Source organism: Syngnathus floridae, chromosome 10 (genome assembly GCF_059516105.1).
Source record: "Syngnathus floridae isolate MCC-2025c chromosome 10, RoL_Sflo_1.0, whole genome shotgun sequence".
Taxonomy (NCBI): Eukaryota; Metazoa; Chordata; class Actinopteri; order Syngnathiformes; family Syngnathidae; genus Syngnathus; species Syngnathus floridae.
In genome coordinates, this window is record NC_142422.1 from 7,607,641 (window position 1) to 7,631,835 (window position 24,195).

Here is a 24,195-nt window from a genome sequence, read left to right on the forward strand (position 1 = left end):
CAAGCCGTAACCATAACCCCAAGCCCTGAAATATAGTTGACTTTTAAAATTTACAGTTTAAAACATTTATACAAAATAAAAACACTCGACTCCCTTCAACGAGGGATTTTTTTTGTCAGATATTAAACGGTTTTACTGCCTCCATGTGGCAAACGGGACAAATGTTTCCATACTGTACAAAATCCAGTAGAGTAGTACCTTTCACTTTTTTCTTTCTTATATTCTTTATATTAATTATGCCATGACTAAATGGCTAAATTGTTCATGAATGACAAGAAATTTGTGCGTGCGTGCGTGTGTTGGTGTAAAGTCTGAGGGTGGCCAAAAGATGTCATGCTTGACACAGGTTGTTTGTAGTTGTAGATTTTTGTTTTTTAATAGTTTTTAAACACATCTTATATTGCATGTGTCAAGTCTGAGGGTGGCCAAAAGACGTTACTTGTCAATTTTGAGTTGACAGCTGCGTCAAAAGAATCAATAAAAACTAGAATTCAACAATATTTTGAAACATTAATTGCAACAGCACATTAAAATCTGTTGATATTTAACATCGTCTGCCTGAATAATTGTAGATCTGGTTCATATTTATTAATTGTAACAAACTCCGGCTCGCGGGCCAAATCTGACCCGTGTCTAGATTTAGACCGGTCCAAAGCATCGTGTCAGAAAATCATAATATGTGACCCGCTGGCACTGTCGGAAGGACCTGCAAGCCACAGAAATGAAACGCGTATGAACGGGAACGCGCATATGAGTGAGCGCTCACGATCGGGTGCGAGCACGTTCTCCTCCGTCCCTTCCCTGTCCACGCGCACACAGGTGTCCGTTTGCACGATAATCGGTGACACAGACACTTCCTCATTCAAATTTCCGCACACCGAGGACTATGGCGACACTAAAATCAGTGACGCTGCCAGTGACTCTGCAAAAGGCAAAAATAATCTACGAACTACTGGTGAGCGCTCTGTCTACTTTACATTACAGCACGTCCGCGTCGCCCACTCACAGTGATTGCAAATAACAAAAAGACTATTAATTGTTATTTTGTGATTATGATATATTCTGTTGTGTATGAAGTTTAAACAAAAAAAGATAAAACGGAGAGTGATTTAATTTGGATAAAAAATCTGACATGATACAACCTGGCCTGTTTACTGCAGTCGAAAAAACAATATCTCCCTTCTCATTAATATAACAATAATGAAACAAACTCAATACATGTAATAAAAAATGAATCCAACTTTCATCAAATCGTTCGTTGGTATTTAATTTATCCATCCATCCATCCATCCATCTTCTTCCGCTTATCCGGGTTCGGGTCGCGGGTGCAGCAGCTTCAGGAGGGACTCCCAGACTTCCCTATCCCCAGCCACTTCATCTAGCTCAACCCGGGGGACCCCAAGGCGTTCCCAGGCCAGCTGAGAGACATAGTCTCTCCAGCGCGTCCTGGGTCGTCCCCGGGGTCTCCTACCGGTGGGACATGCCTGGAACACCTCCCCAGGGAGGCGTCCAGGAGGCATCCGTATGAGATGCCCGAGCCATGTCATCTGGCTCCTCTCAACGTGGAGAAGTAGCGACTCTACTCCGAGTCTCTCCCGGATGACCGAGCTTCTCACCCTATCTCTAAGGCAGAGCCCGGACATCCTGCGGAGAAAACTCATTTCGGCCGCTTGTATCCGGGATCTCGTTCTTTCGGTCACGACCCATAGCTCGTGACCGTATTTAATTTATTAATATTTTAATCTTTAATTATCCTGGTACTGCAATTGACAACAGATTCTCATTTGCTATATAAACATATCTACAGACAGCAAAGGATATAGTTCCATATTTACAAGTTAATTTACAATGGTAATGCTTCGAGGAATGTAAGTCTGAATACATTTGAATCTAACCCTTATACATTTGAATCTAACCAAATCTGGCCTCCTTTGCAAAAGTTCTACAACATTTCCTATTCATGCAGTATACATGGAGCGCTGTGAGGGGAACACAGCTGACGACAGACCCCAACAATATGGCAATGAAGACTTGAGCAAAAACAGGGTAGCCCATCAACACGGTCTTTCCCTGAAACAACAATACAGTTAATGGTCAGCATCCACCGAGCAAAACAAGATGGTCCACAATCAGTTTGCGCTTTCTATGTGTGTGATCTATATCTTGTCCTTTGAATGCACTAATGGAGTAGCTCGTGGTAAAATTAAAGATGTGTATATTGACTGATTTGATACACCTTTTCAGAATTAAGCAAGGTAATGTACATTCGCCAACCCTATTTGTTTTATTTTGAATGAGCCAATATAGGTTTGTGGATGAGTGATATTAATGTGAGCATGTTATTCTTTTTCAAGTGGAAAAATGATTGAATTGTTGAAATGTATACAGAATGGCGCTAATACTTGTTTTTTTGCGGGTACGGAGATATTAAATCTATGGAATTGATAGATATGGTAGTGGGGAGACTCCATCGGAAACCACTGAAGTTGAGAAAATTAGATGAGGCTCCTTGGTCAAAAAAGCTGTAGTTAATTTCTGAAGAAGTTGATATGCATATTTACAGGGATAATTTGTAACGTTGAAGAAACTTGGTTTAAAAATAGTTTGTGAAAATTGGAAAACATACATAGAGATGAAGGAAAGGTTTATACTTGGATGAGGGTTGCTCAGTTGAGGTCTGGTATTCTCCCATTGTCTGAAGTGTGTGAAATATTTCTTTTATATTGTACTCGTAATAATGATCTAATGATAACAATGAGAGAGTGATTATTTTTGTACATTTTGTAATCTCTTTAAACTTGGAAAGGTTTCTGTTATATTTTGGTCCTGGTGTGGGTGCTTTTAGTTGGGTGTTTTATGAGCCCATGCAGACTGGGCCAGCTATTATAATCATGACACAATAATAAAAATTTAAACAAAAAACATTTAAACAATTTGAAAGTTTGCAGTAATGGAGTAATAAAAGTACCAGCTCCTTGTCCCATGCTTGGTAGGTGGGTGTCCCTCCTCTGATGTAAGTGACAATATAGAAGACAAGGAGGACTAATAGGAGAAGGGGACTGACTATCCCCCACATAATCTTCAAGTACCAGTTTGGACGGTGGCCAATCATGTCTTCAATGTCTTTTACAAACCTACAATGAGCAGAGGATCATTTCAGCAAGCATTTTCTTGGCATTGTTACATTGTCGAGACTTACAAACCTTTTAATACCATAAACGTAACTGACAGTCACAATCTCAACGAGGACAATAAAGAGCACGGAGAAAGACGCTCCGTGTTCATTGAATATGATAAACCAGTAATTTCCAGATGGGGTGGTAAAGGCCAGGCCGAGAAGCAGCAGGATTAGACACAATGTCCCTGACAGGAAAACACAGTTCACACAGGTGATGCACAGCACAATTGAAGAAGAAAAAAAAAAAAACACTTTGAGATTGCAATGGACCGTTTGTGGCATGTTGTTTTAAGTCAACCAGATTTTGTCAGGTTCTTTGGCTACTTTGGAAAGGAGCAGTTGGCTGAAAGAGTTGGCGTGCTCCTCAACACTTTGTCCCCTTACTTCTGAAATGATGCATCTGCTCCTTTCTCAGTTCATTTATTGATGCCTGCAATGTATTATGAACTGTTAAATGGTCTTCCACTAGATGACAGAATTAACCCACTTCCATGCCTTTTAAACAGGTATAGATCACACACTCTGTCTACCTATCCTGCATTATTTTGGATGTTTCCCTCCTCCAGAACATATGATTCAAAAATCAGTGCCTGATTATTGACACTGCAGGCTAACCCAAATCCAAGTGTGGGGTGTTACTGAAAAGCAATACAAGAAGTTCAATTGAACCTTCTAAAGAAAAAAAAAAAAAGAATTCAAATGCAGATTTGAACATTTTATAACATTTTAGCTCACTAGACTATTTGATAAAACATCTATCCAGGTCTTACCGTTTAAAACCCCATCGCTAACTTTAGACAATATTTTTAAGTCTTGTAGTGGGGTGGTGATGGCGGTCACACTGCCCAGCATGCTGCCCAATCCCAGAAGCAGAAGCATGAAGAAGTACAACACTGACCACAACTGAGGCAGGGGCATGTTTTGAATGGCTTCACTGTACAGAATGAAAGCAAGACCAACCCCTTCCACTGCCTGAAACAAATGAGGAGAAAAAAAAACAGAGTTGAGTGATAAGAGTTTATGACTCCAATCTACCTTGATTCAGACCCTAAGAAGATTGTGTATTAAGATGAACTTTACTCAAGAAAAAATTTTTAAAGGGTAACTACTGGCACAGTTCTTATCAAACAACTCTAAGTTGTGGCTGTGTATTGTACATGATCTTTGACGCTCTCCCACCTTAGCACAATCGCGTTTATTGTGCACTAATGCAAGAGGAGTAGAATGATAAAGACCTTACCGTGTCTAGTTCCTCATTTATGTCACAGGCTTCCAGTTTATTGCCAAGTTCAGCAAACTGCTGCGGGTATGTTGCATTGAGTGTTTTAATCCAGTCAAACACATTGTTTATGTTGATAGTGTCCTCCGCCAAATCAAAAGTATTTAGCAGCAATATACGTGTCCTGGAAGAGACGACACGAGTACAGTCACTCTTTGAATACAGACATTTGACAAGTACTAAGCAGTAACACTCCTAAGTCTAATTAATGAATATTTGGCTACACTCACTACATTTGGCTCATCAATCATAGACAAAGATGAGCAAGACATCCACTCACCTCTCCAGGCAGTTCTCATAGTTAACTGTGGCTTTAAAGCCATAAATAGAAAAAGTGACAATGGAAGCAAAGATTGAAGTTCCACTGTTGATGAGTGTGACAATGAAGGCCTGTGGCTCAAAGTTGTTGTTGTATTGATTATAGCTGGAAAACGCGATGAGCCACCCGTATCCCAAACCCAGAGAAAAAAAAATCTGAGTAGCAGCATTTATCCATGCAATGGGATTGGCTAGTTCTTCCATCTAAAAGCATGTAAACATATCGTCAACATTCAAACACAAGTGCTTGTATATTCTCTTTGGCCCAAGCAGAAACGTACATAAAAAATGATAGCATTATTAATACGGGCTTACCTTGGGCGTGAACATGTACTTGATACCATGAATGGCACCAGGAAGAGTCAAACCCCGGATGAAGTAGATCATGAGGACCACATAAGGAAATGTGGAAGTGAAATAAACCACCTGCAGACAGTCAAATAACAAAATTTTCATTCTGTCAAGCCTCTTCGTCTTGAAAACAGAGCATTTTTTTCTTTATTTATTTGCAGACATTTATCCTAGTATTTCACTGCAAATTTTTTCAAACTTCTCCTACCTTCCCAGATGACTTTATTCCATAGATATTGCAGAAGTATGTGATCATCCAGGCCACCATGAGACACAAAGCCTGACCTTTGTGGATGCCTCCATTCTCTTCAATCGAAGAAGAAATGTTCAATGTTTCTCTAAAAAAGAAGTACTGAGTCGAAGAAGCCTTTTGGCACTCTACTACAAGTCCGGTCTGGTTGGAATTAACGGGACAATTTGACCAGGGCAGGACAGACTGTGAATGTAAACCAATGAAAGTCATCAGAAAGGAATGAATGAGCTCAGAAATTCATACAGAACTTCAATTATGTCCAGTAAGATATTTAGTAGCTCACTTGAAATGAGTTAAAGAGGTACCAGAAACTCCATGCATTGATAATGTTGTAGTAGAGGCAAAGATACACAGATGCTACAACACTAGCGAGACCTGAAATTAGAGATTCAAGATGAAAATTATTTCTGTGATGAATTTGTGTTTTACTGTCAGCCTACAGAACTCAAGAAGTTGGTTATTTAGTTATGTATCATCTTTAAATGTTGTTTCGAGGACTTACCCACTCCTCCCAAATACGGGTTCATGGCCGACCAGGCCCCGATGCTTCCCAAGCGCATCTTTTGACCAACAGCAATCTCCATGTAGAATAAAGGCACACCCACAATAAACAGCATCACAAGATAAGGAATCAAGAAACCCCCTGTTGGAGAAACCCACAATTAAATACATTATTTAATAGGTTCCATATACAGAATGAAGCAGAAAAAAAATACAATACGTACATCTATCCATCCATCCATCCAAGCGGTACAGAAAATGGATGGATGCAATAATACATGATTATATAATGATGATGATAATAATATTCATTATACAATAATAAAACTCAAAATTTTCACTTGAATTTAACTTTCAGAGAAATCATGATTTTATTATAGCTATTTTTGCCTGTTTTGTGGGTGTTATCTAGATTATTATTTTATCAACTCTGGAATAACACACGCAGCGGCCACTCTCTGTCCCGTTCGGTGTTTTGTGAGTGTTTACTGAGTGTTTGTCCGGCAGTTTTGTGTGTGTTCGTTTCGTGTGATACGTCGTGCTACTAGTGCGGCGGGCATGTTCTGCTCAACATCGGCGGAAGTGGGTTTTATGGCGTTCTGGACTTTGGTGCGGAGAGATTAAGGGCGCTCGGACTGCTTCGTCATGGAGCATTGTTGGGATGCGTCGGCAGCGGGTCTGCGAGGCAGCGGAAGAGGGGCCAGCGCGAAGACGTCGGGCCAGGCTTGCGGCCAACCCAGCTCGCCCAGCCGTGCCTTCCATTCTCCTGGCGTACGTTCGTTCGCGGGATGACAAGATGGGTTGCGTTCGCCTGATAGGATCCACGAACCGGACAGTGCGTGCCTGCTGTGTGCTCGTGTTCGCAGTGGCCTGGTTGACTGTCATCTTTCCGGACTCTGCTGTGCATCGGGAGCGGCTAGCGTGCTGTCACTCTTATATGTTCATCTTCTTGTTTTATTTTTCCTGTGTTGTTTACTTGTATGTGCGTTATGAACTCTGTCTTGTCACCCTGGGATAGTGAGAAACGTAATTTCGATCTCTTTGTGTGTCTTGACATGCGGAGGAATTGACAATAAAGGAGACTTTGACTTTGATAATAAAATTATTATATTATTTAATTATAAATTAATGGCCCATTTACTTCTTTGATTTATTTAATTCCATATTTAATTAATAAATGAAACATAAATTAATGACTTTTATTCATTTCATACTGTATGTCATTTTGGCACTTTTTGTCCTCCAAATTAAAGCCATGCATGTTGAAGTAAAAATAATCAAGAGCTTGTCCTAACAGTCAAACTTAATGATTTTAGGGAAGAAAATGTGCCAAAGGACAAAAATGACATTGTCAGGTCTCACCTCCGCCGTGCATTTGGCACAGGTATGGAAATCGCCAAACATTCCCCAGCCCAATGGCATAAGAAACACAGGCCAACAGGAACTGCAAGGGACTGTCCCACTTGGGTCGAGCATCTTTCCCCATGTCCGTGTCTCAAGTGAATAAATGTCAACAGGTTGTGTGAGTTAACAGACCCTCTTCAGCCTCTTAATAATGCTGTGATTACAACTTGAATGGTGGCAGGAGGCGGAGCCTCTAAGTAGGCACTTTATTATCCCAATAAATGTTTTAGTTTGTTATCGTATCAATGTCCTCTAACATATCTTCAAAGCACTTCATTGATTTCACCATATAAGTTCATGCAGTCAGTACAAATCGTGTTGTAACGCGTTTGCATTTTTGCAATCTTGTGTAATTTTAAGTTTTTGTTTGCATGGTGTTATTCTTGCATTATTGTTACTTTAAAGTAGTTTTTCAACATACTTTTTTGTGTCATTTATTAGGGATTAGGTTTACATTTCGCAGGTAAATTCTGTCCTGATGGGCTTTGCTTTCATTTCAATGTTGATGGTTCTGACAACATGATGCAGAAAAATCCAAGTTATAACTTTCAGGAGAAACTTTATAATCACATTCTTATTGATGAAACGTGCATTAATAGTTCTTCTCCCAGACTTATTTTTACAACCGTATGACACAAACTAGCATATTTTGTCATAGCATTAGAAAATAATGTGACAATGCCAGGGAGAAATCAAGGTTTTTTAGCTGGGGGCTAACTAACAAATTTTCTGCCATAGTATAAAATGCTTGGTTTGGTTGACACTTTGAGAAGTAATCATTTAACAATGTTGTGAACAGACGTGATTTCAGAATCAGAGCCGTCTCCATTTCTGGTTAACTTAATAATTACATTAATAGTTCTCAGTATGATGAAGCACAGTGATGATCCAAACTAAAATTCCAGTCAAAGCAGAATATTTGATTTGTTATTGGGTATCATATCTTGGGTATCATTCTTGTGGGTGGTCCATGTATGTTGGCATAATAATGTACTTTATGAAAAGGCAAGGGTGACACGGTGACGCACTGGTTAGCACGTCCGTCTCACAGTGTGGAAGTTGTGGTTTCCATTCCGGCACTGGGCTTCCTGTGTGGAGTTTGCATGTTCTCCCCGTGCCTGTGTGGGTATCCGCCGAGTGCTCCGGTTTCCTCCCACATCCCCCCAAAAAAATTGATCACTCCAAATTGCTGGTAGGTGTGAGTGTGAGAGCAGGCAGTTGTTCGTTTGTCTATGTGCCCTGTGATTGGCTGGCAACCGGTTGAAGGTGTCGCCTGCCGACTGCCAGCTGGGATAGGCTCCAGCACTTTCGTGAGCATCGTGAGTAGTAGTTGAGAAAATGGATAGATGGATGAAAAGGCAAACCTGACATACAGTAAATAATTTACAGTTTTTCTGATTTGATCCCAATGAGTGGGGCAAAAGTGGAATTTTATATAAATCCCACATTTGTCTTCTAAAAACAGGTACAGTGACATTGAATAAGAGCTAAGTTCAGCATACATGTCAGCCTGTGTTAGACTGTCCTGTCTCTGTGTTGGAGCCGTGTGGATAGCAGCAGGTCCATGCACACAATTTTGCGTGCCTTGTCTTACAAGAGGCGGCCCTGCTGGCTCACCGACATCCTCAAGTCTCCCCTGGGAACTAGTAAAGGCTCCATGCCTGATGATGCTGCTGCTGGGGATAAAGCGATGAAAAGGCTGAGGATGAGGTGGTGAGCTCGCTAGGGCGGAGCTGCTTTCCACACGCACACATTCAGTCCATCTTTTCTTTCTGAACCAGCTTTGGAGCATCGACGAAGTCACGGCCATTGAAGAGGATGAGACCACATGTAACCACGCTGGCCGTTCCCCAGAACAGGACATAAGCTAGAGTCTCCGTCCATGTGTCACCTACGGAGGAATGCCAGATTTATGAGTAAGTAACATACTTTATATTGTGTACTCAATCATTTTTCAAACTTCAGTGTTGTCTTACCAGCCATTAGCAGGCAGATAATACACATGGAGAATGCGACCACCATGATGATAGGCAACTGAGAAAGACAAACAAAAAAGTTGCATTAAAAGAAAGGCAAACTAAAACTGCATTAACTTGTCTAAGTCTTACCGTCAGAAATTTCCAATCTTTGGGGTCACGCAGTGGTGTAGTCAAATCAGCTTCATCCACAGCAAAGTTGCCAAGAAATAGATCTATAGAGTCCTGTGTTAAAAAACAAACAAAGCTTTCAATATTAAGACAGGGCCAGTGAAATTTCTGCAGTCAACCCATTAGGTAAAATAACATTAATTTTATTATATTGTATAAAAAAATGTACGTGGATTTGAATTTGATCGTTTGTTTACATAATTTTTATGCATATGCAAGTGTAGGTGATCATGAGATACAGTATGTTGTATTTGGGAAGAGATTATAGTAGTGCTGACAGAAAAAAAGCCAAGCTATTAGAGTAACGCAGACAACTATGTATTTTCGAGCTGAACTAAAATTACAAGTCTTCAGTTAAGTTGAACTGAATAGCGATGACATTCTTCAGATGGCTTCAAGTTGTTATTTTTCAATCTCACCGTGCGTACAAATCATGTGTGCATTCCATCATAAACTATAAAAGAGATATAGTGGAGCTGCACGTGTTTTGCATGTGCATGTTGTTAGGACTGTCACCTGTAATAAAGTCTGAAATGGCTACAATAGAATCAATACAAAAGAATGACTAAAGAATCTAGTGGCTTCAAAGTTCGGCTTTTGTTTTCATGCTTTATGAAGCCGCTAAATCACAAGTTCATGAGCAGGTGTCCTGTACTTTGGCCACCGCATTGACAACAACGTTGGCAATTTTTGGCAGGAGGCCCATTTGATATCGAGATCAGAAGTGAGCAATTCATTTTGTAATGTGCCGACATGAGAAAATACTAACCACAACTTGGTCTCAATTATTTTCAATGAATTTATAAAAAAAAATTGTCTTGGTCCAAAATCCTTCCACGTGCATTTACATGAAACCAAGCTAAATCATTCAAACTTTTCCGCCACTATTGGGTAATCTATAGTCTGTACAACTCAAATGAAGCAAAACAAGAGGTAGAAGTACCATAAAACCATCAATATAGCTGCACAAGAGCATGTGCACGCTTCTAAATGGGGATGTGGCTGTGTTCAGAATTAAGCAATCGCATTCAAATGTTAAATAGGGATCTGCACACAATTGCCACCATTTAAAGTACCTGTGATTAAAACCTGATTAAAACCTTCGGTTGAAGCGATTTGTAGTTCCCAATCCTAACTTGACACAAAAGATGTTGAATTCAATCTGTGTGTGGCTGGTTTGTCACTTATGAATTTAATCTGTCAGAGGATGGTCCTTCATACAGCCATTTTTATACACTAACTGCAATGTAAAATAAATACGAATGAAAAAGGTTGCGCTTGTCTCAATAATTGAGACATACTGTACCTGTCTAAATCCATCAGAAAAGTTGTTTTTATAATATCGAATCATGGAGTTCCAGCCGTCCATCAGCAGCCCCCATTGAGTTCTCTTGCCTGTTCTAAAGAAAAAGAAGAAGAAAAAAAACGTGCATGATTCTCTGGAAGGTTTGAGTATTAAAAAAAAAAAAAATGAAGACATGAAAATATGTCAAACATTACCATACACAACTGAAAAGAAAAATGTGTGTACAGGGAATAGACAAACTTCAGTTTGGATAGTGTATAAGGTTTCTACTTGCATCGACCTAAAGTCATTATTGATCACTTCACTTTAACAATGTTGGCAATTGTTCAGTGAACCACTGCAGTGAAGTTGACCAATGTGTAAAAGTAGCTGTTTTTAATAACGAACCTGGTGAAGTCGGTCTTCAATGCTCCAGTGCCTGCATATTGTTTAGCACATGCATCTGCGTTGTCAGCCCAAGCTGCAGGGAAAAGATGTCAAAAGCAAGACCATACTTAATTTAAGGACTTGGAGAGTAAATAGTTGTAGTTACAAAAAGTCAAGAATAACTAAAAGCACGGTGTGACAGCTCACCATTTTTGTACATTTTTTCAAAGTCTGCTTGATCCTCAATGGGCTGGGTCATGTGGAGGACGCCCATTTTCTGTGATGAATAACAAACATCACTTGACCACAAATCACTTTTTTTTTTAGTTTTACTGACATGGCTGTGCTGCCATCTATTGGAATCTACTGTAACTGTTTGCTCCATTGAGTAGCAATGCATTATATGAGATCTGTAACATGAAAGCAGAGTGGAGTAGTTTACAGCAACACCTCTATCATGTGTCACTACTTCAAGAGACATCTCTAGTTATGTTGTTTTGACAACTTTATTTACTGCTTGTAGCATAGGCGTCCTACCCGCAGCTGTGCTTGAAGTGAGCGTCTGGCCAGCAGGCTCTGGATGACATTGGTACGATCGAGACAGTCCATGCAGTTGCTCCGAAACGTCCCCTCTTGGTTTAACAGTACCTTGCCATCTGAATCCACCAAGAAGTACCTGTGCCCCAAATCCACTGTTATTTCAGTTATGTGGCAAATTCATGGCGTTAAATTCAGGGACTACAATTTGTTTGCTTGTCTTGAAACACTTGATTGACTTGTCATTTTTTACCTTAGAATTGTCCAAATCCTCTAATCTCATCCTCTCAAGAGTAATTATTCATTATTTTTTGTAATCATTCATGAAAAAAAAACCTTATTTTTGTGTTAATCAAAACAAGACATTTGCAAACATCTGCTTTTACTTTGAAAAATAACCGCACCTCTAACTGAATCATTTTCAAAACATTTCGTTGTTATTGTTGAATATTATTTAGTTGTTTTTATCATTAAATGATACAAAATAAACAACAGGGGGAAAATTAAATTGATTTTGTAACACTTTCATGCAAAATAAAAATTTCCCGTACTATTCGATAAATCGTTGGAAAAATCAGTAGAATAATTAATTCTGAAAATATTCAATATTAACAGCCCGACTGTGTGAGGTTACAACCTTTCTTCTAAAACATAAAAACAGAAGCAAACTGACCCAAATTCCTCCTGGATTTCAGCAACCATGTCCAACAGGATGTGCAGACGATGCCACCTCATCCGACTGCACTCTTTGTGGAAGTCAAACGCTATGTACCTGAAGAAAACCATATGTTGAGCAAAAAGATTAATTGAGCCATTCATGAAGAGGAATGTGTATAATGGACGACTCTTACTTGATGGTGCCGTTCCCTAAGTTACCCACCATCTTTTCAAAAGTCTTCTCGAGTGGATTTTCTGAGCCTTTCTGGTTGATCTGAAAGAAGAATTTGTATTTAGGTAAATTTAAGTATGTTATGTGAGTGAACACAAAAAACAATTAAGTCACACGTAAACTTACCAGATTCAAAATGACTTGCTTCCCATAAAGAATTATCTGTGAATCGAAGTGTCTCTGAAATCCATCCAGCTGAAGCAAATAAAAGCAGGAAAAGACAAACCACACGAGTTAACTACCAAAATAAAAGTCTTTAATGAGTAGGTAGAGTAATGCAAAAGAGTAGTTTACGTGGTTGACTGTTTTGCTGATCTGTGGCCTTGGCTTGTACTTGAGGTTGGGCCTTTGGGACCAGTAAAAGGGTATTGAGCCTCTTGTCTGAAAAGGAGATCAAACAAACTGATATCACTGTGTACTTTGTGATCATTTTTATGAAGCAAATCTAAACATTTTTCCTGGTGGATTTACCAAATCCTTGACTTTTCAAGTTCTTTTAGATAGCAAGAGACAAAGCAGCTGAGCTGAATGTTTGATTGCCGCCTGCCAATTTGTGGACCCTGGTTAAAGACCATCGACCACCAACATCCTGGACACTTGGCTGTGGTATCGTTGATCAAGACACAGACACTCCAATCTGCTCTGCAGGTACTTAAGTAGCTCCCTGCTCCAGTGTGTGCCACTAACTGTGTTTACTCCAAATGAAGAGATCATTTATGCACTTGTGTGTGTACATGATGATGATGATGATGATGATGATGATGATGATGTACATGACAAACAGATGATTATTCTTCCTCAAATAGTGCACTTCATGACACATCGGAAAATCTCTCCAATGGGGATTCATCATCTGACCTGAACAAAGGAAGCCTTGGCACTGTTGTACTGCACTATCTGCTCCGTCTCCACGTAATTAGCAGCATGGCCCTCTGAATCAATGCCTGGCAATGAAAAAAAGAAGTTACAAACATGGTGGCCTGTGGCCCCCATCAAGCAATACACAAGTAGAACTCATATCCACTGGATGTGCCTGGATTTCACTTGGAAAAAGAACTTGAGTTCAAATGATGTCATTCAGTACAGTGTGGCTAAAAGTGTTGTTACCTCGGACATAGTAGCGGACACCAGCCCTGAAACAGCTCCTTCTGGAGATGATACTCCAGTCAAAAAATTTCCCATTGATACAGCTTGACTTCATTGTGATGACTGGTCAACATGAGTGTTAAGAAAATAAAACTGTAAAGGTCAGGAGTCAGCGCTACAGGCCGAGGATGACAATTCTCCCCCTAGCTGCCACCCAAGTGTTTTAATAATCAAAGGATACATCCATGGACAACTGGGTACACAAACTTGTGTAACTGTTTAAAAGAAAAAAGCAGGAAAGATTGTGAGACTGACTTTCAGCACTAGGAGTCAAAATTCTTCAATGTTAAACTGTAGCAATATAAGACGCATGACATGCGGAGTCTCACATTTATATCCAAAAAGAAGCCAAGAAATAACTTACCTCAGGCTGTGCAATAAATTCCCTCAACAGGTAGCCATTCCAGACAAACCGTTGATCTGCCTGTAATTACAAGTAAAAGAAGCTTTTCTACACATCCTTTTCTGTTTCTCCTAATAGTTTAGCATGGTTATTCCTACTTGGCATGAGGATATTAATGACAAGTTTGTTTGCGTTCTTCCCATTCCCACTGTGAAAAGGTCTGTCGACCAATCAAAACAAAAATGCTCCTCTAGATCCAACTTTGATGTAAAAATTACTCTGGTTGGTACACTAATTTTAAAAATATTCAAAAGTAGTGCATAGTCATGTGAGTAGTCTTACCCACTAATACCAAGACAAACACTAGAAAATGCATGAAGAAAACTGTACTCTGGTGGAAACAGGGTTTTGGATTTATGATGGAGACAGAACCAAAACTCTAAGCTCAGTAAGATAGCCCACTGGATGTGCACATGAGTTAGAATGCAAACTTGGTCTTAACTCTTTTAAAGAGGTCAGTGGAAACTCATCAATCTGTAGAATGAGTAGACAACACGCAGGAAACTCACCCTTTCAAGAAGGCTCATCTCGTGAAATTCAGGACTGGTGTTGGCCAGACGTTGCAGAGTGTGGGTCAAGTCGTAGTCTGTTGCAAAGTAGAAGCTGTCTGTGTGTAGGACGTTGTTGATCATTGACAAATAGGTCTTGTTGTCTAGCATCTGTAGAATAATGAAAAATGAGCACCGCAGGACACAACAGAGGCTTTTCGCACCATGCTGCAAAAATCGTGCCTATAGGAATGTACGCATTGTATTTACGTCTGTTTAATATTCATGAATAACACGAGACAACGGATATCATCAAAAGCTGACTAAAAACTTGGGTCACAAGTACAATCATTGCAGTCAAATAAGAATAGTCTACCTGGCTGTCTGTTAGGTGCAGTATTGTCTTCTTATAGGAGATTACGTCGAAGTCCAGAGCCTTCCATACAGCATGGCCCAGGAGGTCCCCCACCTTCTTCTTCTTAGTGATGATGATCAGGTACATACCTAGCACAACCAGGAAGGATGATGATATTGAGATTGTCAAAGACTAACAATTTTTCAGTTTATAATTCAACATACTACCTGCCACCAAGCGTATCGTCCCCATGAGTCCACATATTGGCCTGGTCTCAGCAGATGCAGGAATGTCCCTCTTAACTGTGGACAATGGGACATCCAAGGGCAGTAGTTAGTGCACAGGAAATCAATATGTAGCCTAAATATCATTCAATTTGTGAAGATTAACTCGTTCATGAAGAGCGATCTCACAAATGTTTACCAATTTTGGAATGCTTACCTGTGAGCGTCATCTCAGTTGACACCCTATCGATGGCCAACACGTCCACAGATCCATCGTCACAAGCCTCAATGTAAAATTTATCAGCTGTGGTGCGCCTGTAATGTGCAGAAAAGGGCGCCCAACACCTCGAGCTTCATTCTCGCAAAATAAAAGCCATTTAACAGAAACAAGCGAGAGGAGTAAGCGTATCAATTGGCTGAAAGAAAATGCGGCTAAAATTGGTAGAACAACAGCAACAAACAATCAGATTGGGAAACAGATGAGGCCATTCATTACAACACTTAAATGTGTCTTATATCGGTTATCAAACGCAAAACATGTAACATTGAGCAATAAAACTTTGTCGACTGTCAATCGTGGAACCCGTGACGTACGCGTTAAACCAGTACAAGCCTGTAAGTGGTTCGATCTAACCTGCCAGTAAAACAGATGCGTAATGCCTACATTGTCTTGTACTATAAAACAAAGTGAATGTTCCCAGCACTTACAAGTTAAAACTCTTATAGGTGCTCGCCATCTTTCATTCAGTAACCTCGGCCGTCCGTGACGTGTCAGCCCGCACCGACTACTTCCGTCATAACAAGAAAGGGTACTCATTGTGACTACGCATGCGCCAAATTACTTGAGTCATGAAATAGTACATTCATTTCTTGTCCATTTTTATTCAAGATTGCGTTCTTAAAAGCGAATGCTCTTGTTATAAACTTGGTTTGCATTTGTTGGTAACACCAACAAGACCAGTACGAAAACATAAAACAGGATAACCAGTATGTATTAGAATATTTCCATATAGTAAATGTAAAAAACTCTTGTAGAAATCGCTTGCTATCAGTTGCTCGTGCTGAGGGTTGCCTAGTACGTTATCAGGTTAAGGATGTAAACACTTTTTCTAACAAAGGGCCAGATAGCGTCAAGGCGTTTTTTTCTCCTACTTAATAAATTCACAATTTAAAAAACATTTTACGCTTAATTGGGCAAATACTCATTTACGGTGTGCATAATTTGTCTATTGTTTACTACGCTGCGGCCAATAGGGGGCAATACAGATTTGAAAAGGCACTTGACCAGGGGAAAAAAAATCAGAGGAAGAAGAAGCGACGGAAGAAGTTGTGCTGTGCATCCGGTAGTGGCACATGTGCGTCGCATCTACACGCTCAAGAACTGGTAAAGAAGACAGAAATTTTGAGTGTTGACTCAGCTGTTTAAAAACAGATCGAGATATGAGGCCAGGTAAAGAAAATAACATTGTTTTTTGTAACTTGTTGTCCGTTGTTTAAATCGCAACTTTTCAATCGCTATCCCAATTCGCGACCTTACACGTGGCCCCGACTCTTCGCAAAGCTAACGAGACGATACAAACGTTACAGTAAAACGTTTAAATCCGTCTATAGTTTTGTTTGCGACGGTGCACTGTCATTTTTTTAAACTATATACGATGCACCGTATTTGATAAACTATATGAATTGATTGCCGCTATACAAATAACTGCTCATCCGCCATAATGACTTCACTCACGTGTTGCACAGTTTATGAACACCGAACAGCCAAATACACAATGTCAAATCTACTATCTTAATAAACAAAACTGAAAACACGGATATACGTGTTAATCTGATGTAGCTAAACAGAAACACGATAAATGTCACTTTCTTTGTATTTTCATCGAGTGATGTAAATAGTTAGAGCCATATATTTAACCGCATTCTTAACTACCTGTAAAGACAGTTCTGATACAATTAACAGATTTGAAATAAATCTTAAGTCTCTTTTTGTAGTAATTTATAACGTTTTAGTTTAACTGATGAAACGTGCGTGTACATACGTTTACGTCGATTTTGTTTATATGGTTATTGGTCATTGATCATATGTAAGTGTTAACTGTTGCAGTTTTGAAATACAGTCCCAATACACATGTGATTTCTGCTCATATTCCACGGTCTGTGCTCCTTCTAAAGGATTCAGTCCCCGAGGAGGTCGTGGTGGATTTGGTGGCCGTGGAGGATTTGGTGGCCGTGGAGGATTTGGTGGCCGTGGAGGATCCAGTGACCGTGGAGGCCGTGGAGGATTCGGTGATCGTGGAGGCCGTGGCGGAAGAGGTAAGACTTTGAGGAATTTGAGATTCCAACATGTAGGGAAATGGACAGTTGCCTTTTTTTGTCTGCTTTCTCAAATCAGTTAAAATTAAATTTTGAAGAGTCTACAAATGTGATTATTCTATTACACTTTGATAGAAAACAAACTTTTCATGGGCCTTTGTAAGGGATGCAACATTTACATTCGATTTCAATTGGTTCACTGCAAAGCACATTTGTTTGTTTCTGTGCAATAGTAACTAATTGTAACTACAACTTGATGTGAGAGATGTAACTTTGTTTCCCAAGGTGGATTCAGGTCTCCAGAAGGAGGAGGATTCAGGGGCCGGGGAGGAGGCAGAGGTACCCCGAGAGGAAGAGGAGGAAGGGGTGGACGAGGAGGCTTTGGAGGAGGAAGGAAAGTCTTGGTGGAGCCACATAGACATGAAGGTGATTCTTTTTTTTCTTTTTTTATTCTACTTCTAAATAACTGTCTATCTATGTTAATTTGTCCAATCACCTACAGTATAAATTACAATAGTCAATAACATGGCGGTGAGGGGTTTTTTTTCCTTTAAAAAAAAAAAGCAATATAGCTCTTTATCCCAGTGTAAAATCAATGTACAGTAAACACCCCACTATAGCAGAGCAGTGAATAAAATGTAATGATTACATCAGAAAAGATATTTTTTAGGTGTGTGTGTGTGCTAAATATCGCAATAATATTGATATTGCTATATTCAATAACCATGTTTTTCCAATATTGTGTCGCCCTACTTTAAATGTCTGTAGTAAGAGATTCAATTATAAATGTGCCCCAATTATGTCAAAATGGTCAAATATTTTAAATTTGTCGTGTATTGCCCTTAAAAGTAATTTCTTACCGATTATATGCTTCATGCAATGACTCTCATAACATCTTACGTTAATATTTTCCCCTTAGGATATCCTGTTTCAGAAAGAGCACAAACAGCAGCATGTTTTTAAGCAAATAATGGCAGCGAGGATAAAAAAATCACAAATGTGTTCATTTACAAGTCATAAATTACAGGCAAGGTGCAGAACACTACAGTGATTCCCGCATATTAGCAGTTCGTTATTCACAGACTCAGTGTTCATCATTTATTTTGTTTTGTTTTTTGGGGTGGGAACCATCTCCGGCTATTAGTTACTTCAGAACCGGTTGCCCTTCGCGTTATTCGGTAGCCAAGAAATAGCTGTTTCAAAAATATTGATGACCCCCTCAATGATGCTAACTCATTTGTCTCCCTAGGAGTGTTCATCTGCAGGGGGAAGGAGGATGCTCTGGTAACCAAGAACATGGTAGTAGGAGAATCTGTTTATGGAGAGAAGAGGATGAGTGTTGAGGTGAGTCTGACGTGCATTGTTTCCACTGCTGTTGCAGTATCGTAATCTGCGTTACTACTTCTGCATCGTTTGTTTTTTCTCTTCTGTTAGGAAGGAGAAACCAAGATTGAATACAGAGCATGGAATCCATTCCGTTCGAAGCTGGCCGCAGCCATCTTAGGCGGAGTTGACCAGATCCACATAAAACCTAAAGCAAAAGTCATGTACCTGGGGGCTGCCTCTGGTACAACAGTATCTCACGTCTCTGATATTGTTGGTCCGGTGAGTGCTCTCTCTCTATCATTGCCACAACATGCATGTCAAAGATTAGCTACTGTGACATACATGTGAGTAATGTAAAAAAAAAAATCCTATTTCGATGCAGATGTAATTACCACATGTTATGAAATAATGTATTAACAGCATATGCACAAATTGTGTTGCAGGAGGGCCTGGTGTATGCTGTAGAGTTCTCTCACAGATCAGGTCGTGATCTTCTCAATGTGGCAAAGAAACGCACAAATATCATTCCCATCATTGAAGATGCTCGTCACCCACACAAGTACAGAATGTTGGTTGGTAAGTGTGTATAGGTAAAGTCTTTTTGATGGGGCAATTGGAATAGATATTTTTGAATTGTTGTCAAATTGTGATTATTTCAATTTTGCTTAAATTTCATCCCTCTTGGTATATGCACTTGAGGCTGACTAGTCAGTTGTGTGCACCCCTGGTTATGTGTAGTTTTTATTAAGAAAAATGTATAACGTTGTCTTTGAGGATTCTTACATTTCGCACAGTGATATCTACAAGATTGTAAAATATGCTCTGTTCCTATTCAGGCATGGTGGATGTAATTTTTGCTGATGTTGCGCAGCCAGACCAGACTAGGATTGTTGCTTTGAATGCTCACAACTTCCTGAAGAATGGAGGACATTTTGTCATCTCTATTAAGGTATACTGATGACTGCCTCTACATTCCTTCTCAACAGTGAAAAGGTTATGTTGTTTCTCATGAGATAGATGAAAAGAAAATCTGTTAAAAATTAAGTTAGCTAGAATTTTCAAACTATATTGAAAGGCTATGTGAATGTGTTTGATACCTACTCACTTACCCAACTCTAGCGCTTAAAGAACTTTTGAAATATAAAGGTCTGAGAAAGACTCACACTGCTTTCGGGTTTTAAACTTGTCAAACACAACATACATCCTGTCTAATATTTATATTCCATCTTCATGTAAACAGGCTAACTGTATAGACTCGACAGCTGCACCAGAGGCTGTGTTTGCCTCTGAAGTGAAGAAGATGACTTCGGAGAATATGAAACCACAGGAACAGCTCACACTGGAGCCTTATGAAAGAGACCACGCTGTGGTAGTGGGCGTCTACAGGTACATGACCAGCATAGTGCTTCTCCCTTAAGTACTTTGCAGATGGTAGGACAATTAACATTACTGCAGCCTTTTTTCCCCCTATTGGGTTTAACAGCTCCATCTGGTGGACCAACCTTAAAGCTAAACGGTCTCATCAAATATGTAGGGGAAAATACAGTATTTGCAAGTCCACAAATTATGCTCTCACCATATGGTTTAATTGTTACTCATCTCTTTATATGGTGACATTTTGTTCAGATTTTGCCCTCTTTTCATATTTGTGTCCTTTTTAAATTAGTGTTGTCCTGATAGGGTTTAAAAAGTTCAATTCATGATAGTTCTATTAATGTAGAAGTACATAGACTTGCATAAAGACTGCAACCTTGATTTTGAAGTTGATTTGGTAATGTGAACGAAACATTCAAATGAGATAGCACTGGGCAATGTGACTGAAAAGTATTTACACTAGCCAGCAAATGTGAAGCCCTTGCAATTATGTGGATTTCTGCATAACCTGGCCATCAAATGTGATGAGAGTATCATCCAAGTCACAATGATGGATACTGATGTTTGGACATATGTTTATATGACCTAAAACGGTTGTCACGTACCATATTCATTATTCATGCCAGTTTACTACTGTAGGCAGAGCTGAACAGCTGTTTCAATATGGCTCTCAAATTTCTCTTTACTGTCCAGTTTTTAATGTTGCATTTTTTTCTGTCCTTCCTCAGACCTCCACTAAAACCGAGGCACTAAGATGTTGGCGCCTAAGAGCAGCTCTATCATGTTCAATATGTTTGATGCTTTTCTGTCAATTTTGGCTGTTGGCTTTTCACGTCATCACTGCGCAACAACTCAACTTTCAAGACGTGCTACAAAACATTTGGGCCCAGTACACTTTGGTGGCCCACTGGTGTAAAATTAGGTGATCTGAATATAGCTGTATTGCACACTTACAAATACACATATGAGTCTTTTTGTACTCTGTTTGGGATTGAAAAATTGCGTTGAGCCCAGCTTGTACCCCACCTTTTTTTTTTTAAAGTATCTCTTGTATCTTTTCTTAATATACTTTTTATTCTAGTCATTTGTTTTCTTTTGGTCCCATGCTTCTGATCCCACAAAACATGTTGGGTACAACCAGGTCTATATAAAGTTAATTTCTAAATAACTGAACTGTCAAACGTGGCATCTTGTGAAGCCCTTTCAAACTTAAGTCACACCAGTCCAGGGTGGTGCAGTCATTAGCCATGTAGAAAACACAAGGAGGCTAGACATTTATTTTTTATAGCATTTCTAATCAGATGTCAAGTAACTCAAAGGAGGGAACAAACTTGAAGCAGTTGCTTGTGTAATCGTTTTTGATTTAGTTTGTGGATCTGATGAAAGATCTTTGTCTGTGTAAGGGACATGCACCTTTCACACTGTAAATAAAGCGTGCTTTCATGTAGTGGAATGTTGCAGTGGAGTATTCCAATGCAAATGTATTTGGTCGCCCAGTTGATTGAGTAACAGAAGACGTCCATCAAAATCGTGTCTTAATGTTCCCTTGTCGTCATCTCCGCACAGCCGCGACAACAAAATCGAAGGCCACGACGTCACTGTTTTGGGACGATACTGACGACGTGTTGATTGGTTTGAAATTGCAATTTGCTGCATGAACCAGCCGGGCTTTTAATCGCTTCCAAACTTTTTCAAACATCAGTATTTAAGCTACCATGACACTTTTCCAAATGATTTTGGAAATTAGAGACATTTGCCCAAGACCCGTTATTGTAAAAATATTTTCTTGGAGTCCTGCAACTATCCGACGTGGATTTGTTTTGGCAGCCATTTTGTGGGAAATTTCTCTGGAACGCGCGGGACCGTGCTCGCTTGGCATCGGGAGTGCGCCCCCAATGCAGCCCCTCTCCTTCGACTGATATTAACATCACGGAGGGGCTGTCCAGCCTACTGCTAGCGTTAGCCGTGCTTACCAAAATTAAGGGAAGTTTTTCCTCAATCTTTGCTTTTATGATTAACCAGTCCATCGGCTAGCCCTCAAAGGCTAAGCAGCCTGCAGTGTGCAGGCTGTCTTCCACTTTAATTCCAATGTCACTGTTTTATTAGCTAGCGTGTCAGCTAATAGCTACCCAGTGTTAGCATTTCACTTAAGTCAAAAGCTAACGGAGTTGCTGTACCAAGTGCTTCTTGCTGTGATAGTGGAATCATTTAATCGTATGCGTTCAATGAGAAACCGGCCAAGAAGATTACATGGAGAAACTGGCAGGATAGGGGTTCGAGGTGTCCGTGGTTGAGGCGGTGGGCTGCTCACCTCCCCTAAGGCACGGCTAAATGAGTTGCGCCGGTTAACAGCCCCCCCCTCCGACAACGCTCCATTCGATCTCCGAAGAAGAAGAATTAGCCGGAAATCAATATCATCGGGATTTATAGTTAGTGTATTCTATCGTGAATTGGGATTTCTCTGGCGGAAGACGGGCGACTGGGGAGGGGGACTCTGCTCTTGTGGACGGAGGGAGAGTGGGGTTCCGAAGATGGCTGCTACGCGGAACTTGGTTCGACACACCGCCTGAGGTAAGCAGTCGCCGGTCTCCTTTTTCTTTTGATCATACACCTGCATGGAACTTGGGTTGATAGGTTCTTAATCGCGTGTGAATCTTTGTGCACGGGGCTTGACGATCAATGTGGGGTCTTATCAGCAATCGGTAGCATAACGTTAGTGGTCTCTGTCAGCCGGCCTCTTGTCATCTCTGTCACCGCTCATCAGAAGGGTCACGTTCAGCGGAAAATGGGCTGGCTGCGATACAACAGATTGCTTCGGACTATATAACTGGTTAACTACCCGGACTTGACAGTCTCCATAACCAGGGAACCAGAGACGCGTAATATGATGAATGACTGTCACCCAGATTTCACGTCATGCGGAGTCCTCTAAGATTAGCTTTATTAACACCGCCTCCATGTCGTTAATTGTAAGACTTTCTCATGGCTAACCTATTGGCGAGTGGTCTGAGCAAGTGCTTATAGTCGTAAATACTCTGATTGAACCGCCCGTGCGTGTGCGTGTCTGTATGCGTGTGTGTGTCCAGGCAAGTTTCAGTAATAGTGATACAGCGATCTGCCTCAAGTTGTAGCGCACGACACCAGACGTGGAAGAGGTTGCCGGCAGAACAAATCGGAGGCAGAGATGTGGAATTGTGCATTTTGTCGGCATAATACGACTAACATTGATGCTTAAGATGGCATACATTATTGATTTTTTTTTTTTTTTACGCCGGTTGATGTGTCACGTATGAGCCACACGGCTTCCCGACTGTCCTCTGTAGATCCGCAGCATTACATCTGCCATGGCAGCTAATGCTAGTCGCTAGCCTAGCAACCGCATCAGCTCCAGCCCCTACCCTGCCCTGGAGTAGAGCCGGGAGATGGTTACTCCTTGTACTTGTTGGGAGATTGCTTGTATTGGTTATTCCTGATGCTCACTGAGATTTCTTTGCACATTTTTTTTTCTGGCCATTGCAAGATGCTGCAATACATATTCATTTGTGTATTCTCAGCTAACCCAATTTCTTCTTTGACCAGTCTTGCCTAGCTCATCCCGATTCATTTTATTGCACCCATGTTTATTATCATGGGGAGTGAGGGATTCACTTTTCACGCTGATCTACATGCAGTGTATTTCCAAGTTGCATGCATTACACTACATGAAGAAATACACTTTGCGTTACAGAAGGGAGAGGTGTCAGGAGTGACTGAGCTAAGTTCCCGAGGTTTGGTGCCTTGCTTACAGATCACATTGAAGCTTCTCAGGAAGCTAAGAAGCAACAGCATTTTCTAAATGTCCATATTTGTTTGGGTTGGGATTTGAACTTCCTGAATTGCATCCAAAGATTTGATTTCTTTAAAAGTCTAGAGTCATCGGAGCGCTCGTATTATGAACACAAACCGATATGTTCAGTTAAAAATCTGAAATTTTGGGCAGACAATTTCACATGAGTGCCTCTCCTGTATGTACAGGATGGATGGTGGGGTTGTGT

The 24,195-nt window shown here is 40.3% G+C and overlaps 4 protein-coding genes and 1 long non-coding RNA gene across 9 annotated transcripts in view; 3 read left to right on the forward strand and 2 right to left on the reverse strand.

Annotated features, from left to right (window-relative positions):
- Nucleotides 1-768: 768 nt before the first annotated feature.
- LOC148392199 (uncharacterized) lies at nucleotides 769-15,469 on the forward strand. 3 transcript variants are annotated; one of them, XR_015861120.1, is made up of 5 exons: nucleotides 769-955; nucleotides 5,343-7,481; nucleotides 9,066-9,200; nucleotides 13,021-13,177; nucleotides 13,336-15,469. It is a non-coding gene; the product is annotated as an uncharacterized LOC148392199 (long non-coding RNA). The 3 variants fall into 3 exon arrangements; XR_015861118.1 differs by lacking the exon at nucleotides 5,343-7,481 and having other exon boundaries at nucleotides 790-955; nucleotides 13,336-15,467; XR_015861119.1 differs by lacking the exons at nucleotides 769-955; nucleotides 5,343-7,481 and adding an exon at nucleotides 8,570-8,994 and having other exon boundaries at nucleotides 13,336-15,467.
- On the reverse strand, nucleotides 1,094-7,573 carry LOC148392200 (sodium- and chloride-dependent transporter XTRP3A-like). 3 transcript variants are annotated; one of them, XM_088388304.1, is made up of 11 exons: nucleotides 7,243-7,573; nucleotides 5,882-6,022; nucleotides 5,663-5,754; nucleotides 5,335-5,562; nucleotides 5,091-5,201; nucleotides 4,738-4,979; nucleotides 4,419-4,581; nucleotides 3,949-4,150; nucleotides 3,204-3,363; nucleotides 2,969-3,134; nucleotides 1,094-2,070 (listed from the first exon to the last, which is right to left on the reverse strand). In XM_088388304.1, the coding sequence occupies exons 1-11, from the start codon at nucleotides 7,364-7,366 to the stop codon at nucleotides 1,912-1,914; spliced, it is 1,788 nt and encodes a 595-aa protein (XP_088244430.1). In that variant the 5' UTR covers nucleotides 7,367-7,573; the 3' UTR covers nucleotides 1,094-1,911. The 3 variants fall into 3 exon arrangements, with proteins under 3 accessions (XP_088244430.1, XP_088244431.1, XP_088244432.1); XM_088388305.1 differs by lacking the exon at nucleotides 7,243-7,573 and adding an exon at nucleotides 6,724-6,945; XM_088388306.1 differs by lacking the exon at nucleotides 7,243-7,573 and adding an exon at nucleotides 6,710-6,945.
- Nucleotides 7,881-15,964, reverse strand: LOC148392201 (phosphatidylinositol-3-phosphatase SAC1-B). Its single transcript, XM_088388307.1, has 20 exons — nucleotides 15,854-15,964; nucleotides 15,363-15,460; nucleotides 15,149-15,223; nucleotides 14,943-15,070; nucleotides 14,588-14,737; nucleotides 14,040-14,099; nucleotides 13,857-13,890; nucleotides 13,637-13,738; nucleotides 13,388-13,473; nucleotides 12,824-12,910; nucleotides 12,656-12,724; nucleotides 12,492-12,571; nucleotides 12,314-12,412; nucleotides 11,641-11,779; nucleotides 11,311-11,380; nucleotides 11,125-11,197; nucleotides 10,738-10,831; nucleotides 9,393-9,485; nucleotides 9,261-9,318; nucleotides 7,881-9,175 (listed from the first exon to the last, which is right to left on the reverse strand). The coding sequence occupies exons 1-20, from the start codon at nucleotides 15,880-15,882 to the stop codon at nucleotides 9,039-9,041; spliced, it is 1,761 nt and encodes a 586-aa protein (XP_088244433.1). The 5' UTR covers nucleotides 15,883-15,964; the 3' UTR covers nucleotides 7,881-9,038.
- Nucleotides 15,965-16,436: 472 nt separating this feature from the next.
- fbl (fibrillarin rRNA 2'-O-methyltransferase) lies at nucleotides 16,437-21,608 on the forward strand. Its single transcript, XM_088388309.1, has 9 exons — nucleotides 16,437-16,595; nucleotides 17,321-17,461; nucleotides 17,747-17,887; nucleotides 18,711-18,805; nucleotides 18,896-19,066; nucleotides 19,231-19,363; nucleotides 19,624-19,736; nucleotides 20,028-20,173; nucleotides 20,890-21,608. Exons 1-9 carry the CDS (start codon nucleotides 16,586-16,588, stop codon nucleotides 20,912-20,914), a joined length of 975 nt encoding a protein of 324 aa, XP_088244435.1. The 5' UTR covers nucleotides 16,437-16,585; the 3' UTR covers nucleotides 20,915-21,608.
- A 182-nt stretch (nucleotides 21,609-21,790) lies between these two features.
- The window catches only part of dyrk1b (dual-specificity tyrosine-(Y)-phosphorylation regulated kinase 1B), a 31,942-nt gene continuing 29,537 nt past the window's right edge, over nucleotides 21,791-24,195 (forward strand). The window contains exon 1 of the mRNA XM_088388302.1: nucleotides 21,791-22,732. The gene's annotated coding sequence lies outside the window, so the exon portion shown is untranslated. The remainder of the gene's footprint in view (nucleotides 22,733-24,195) is intronic.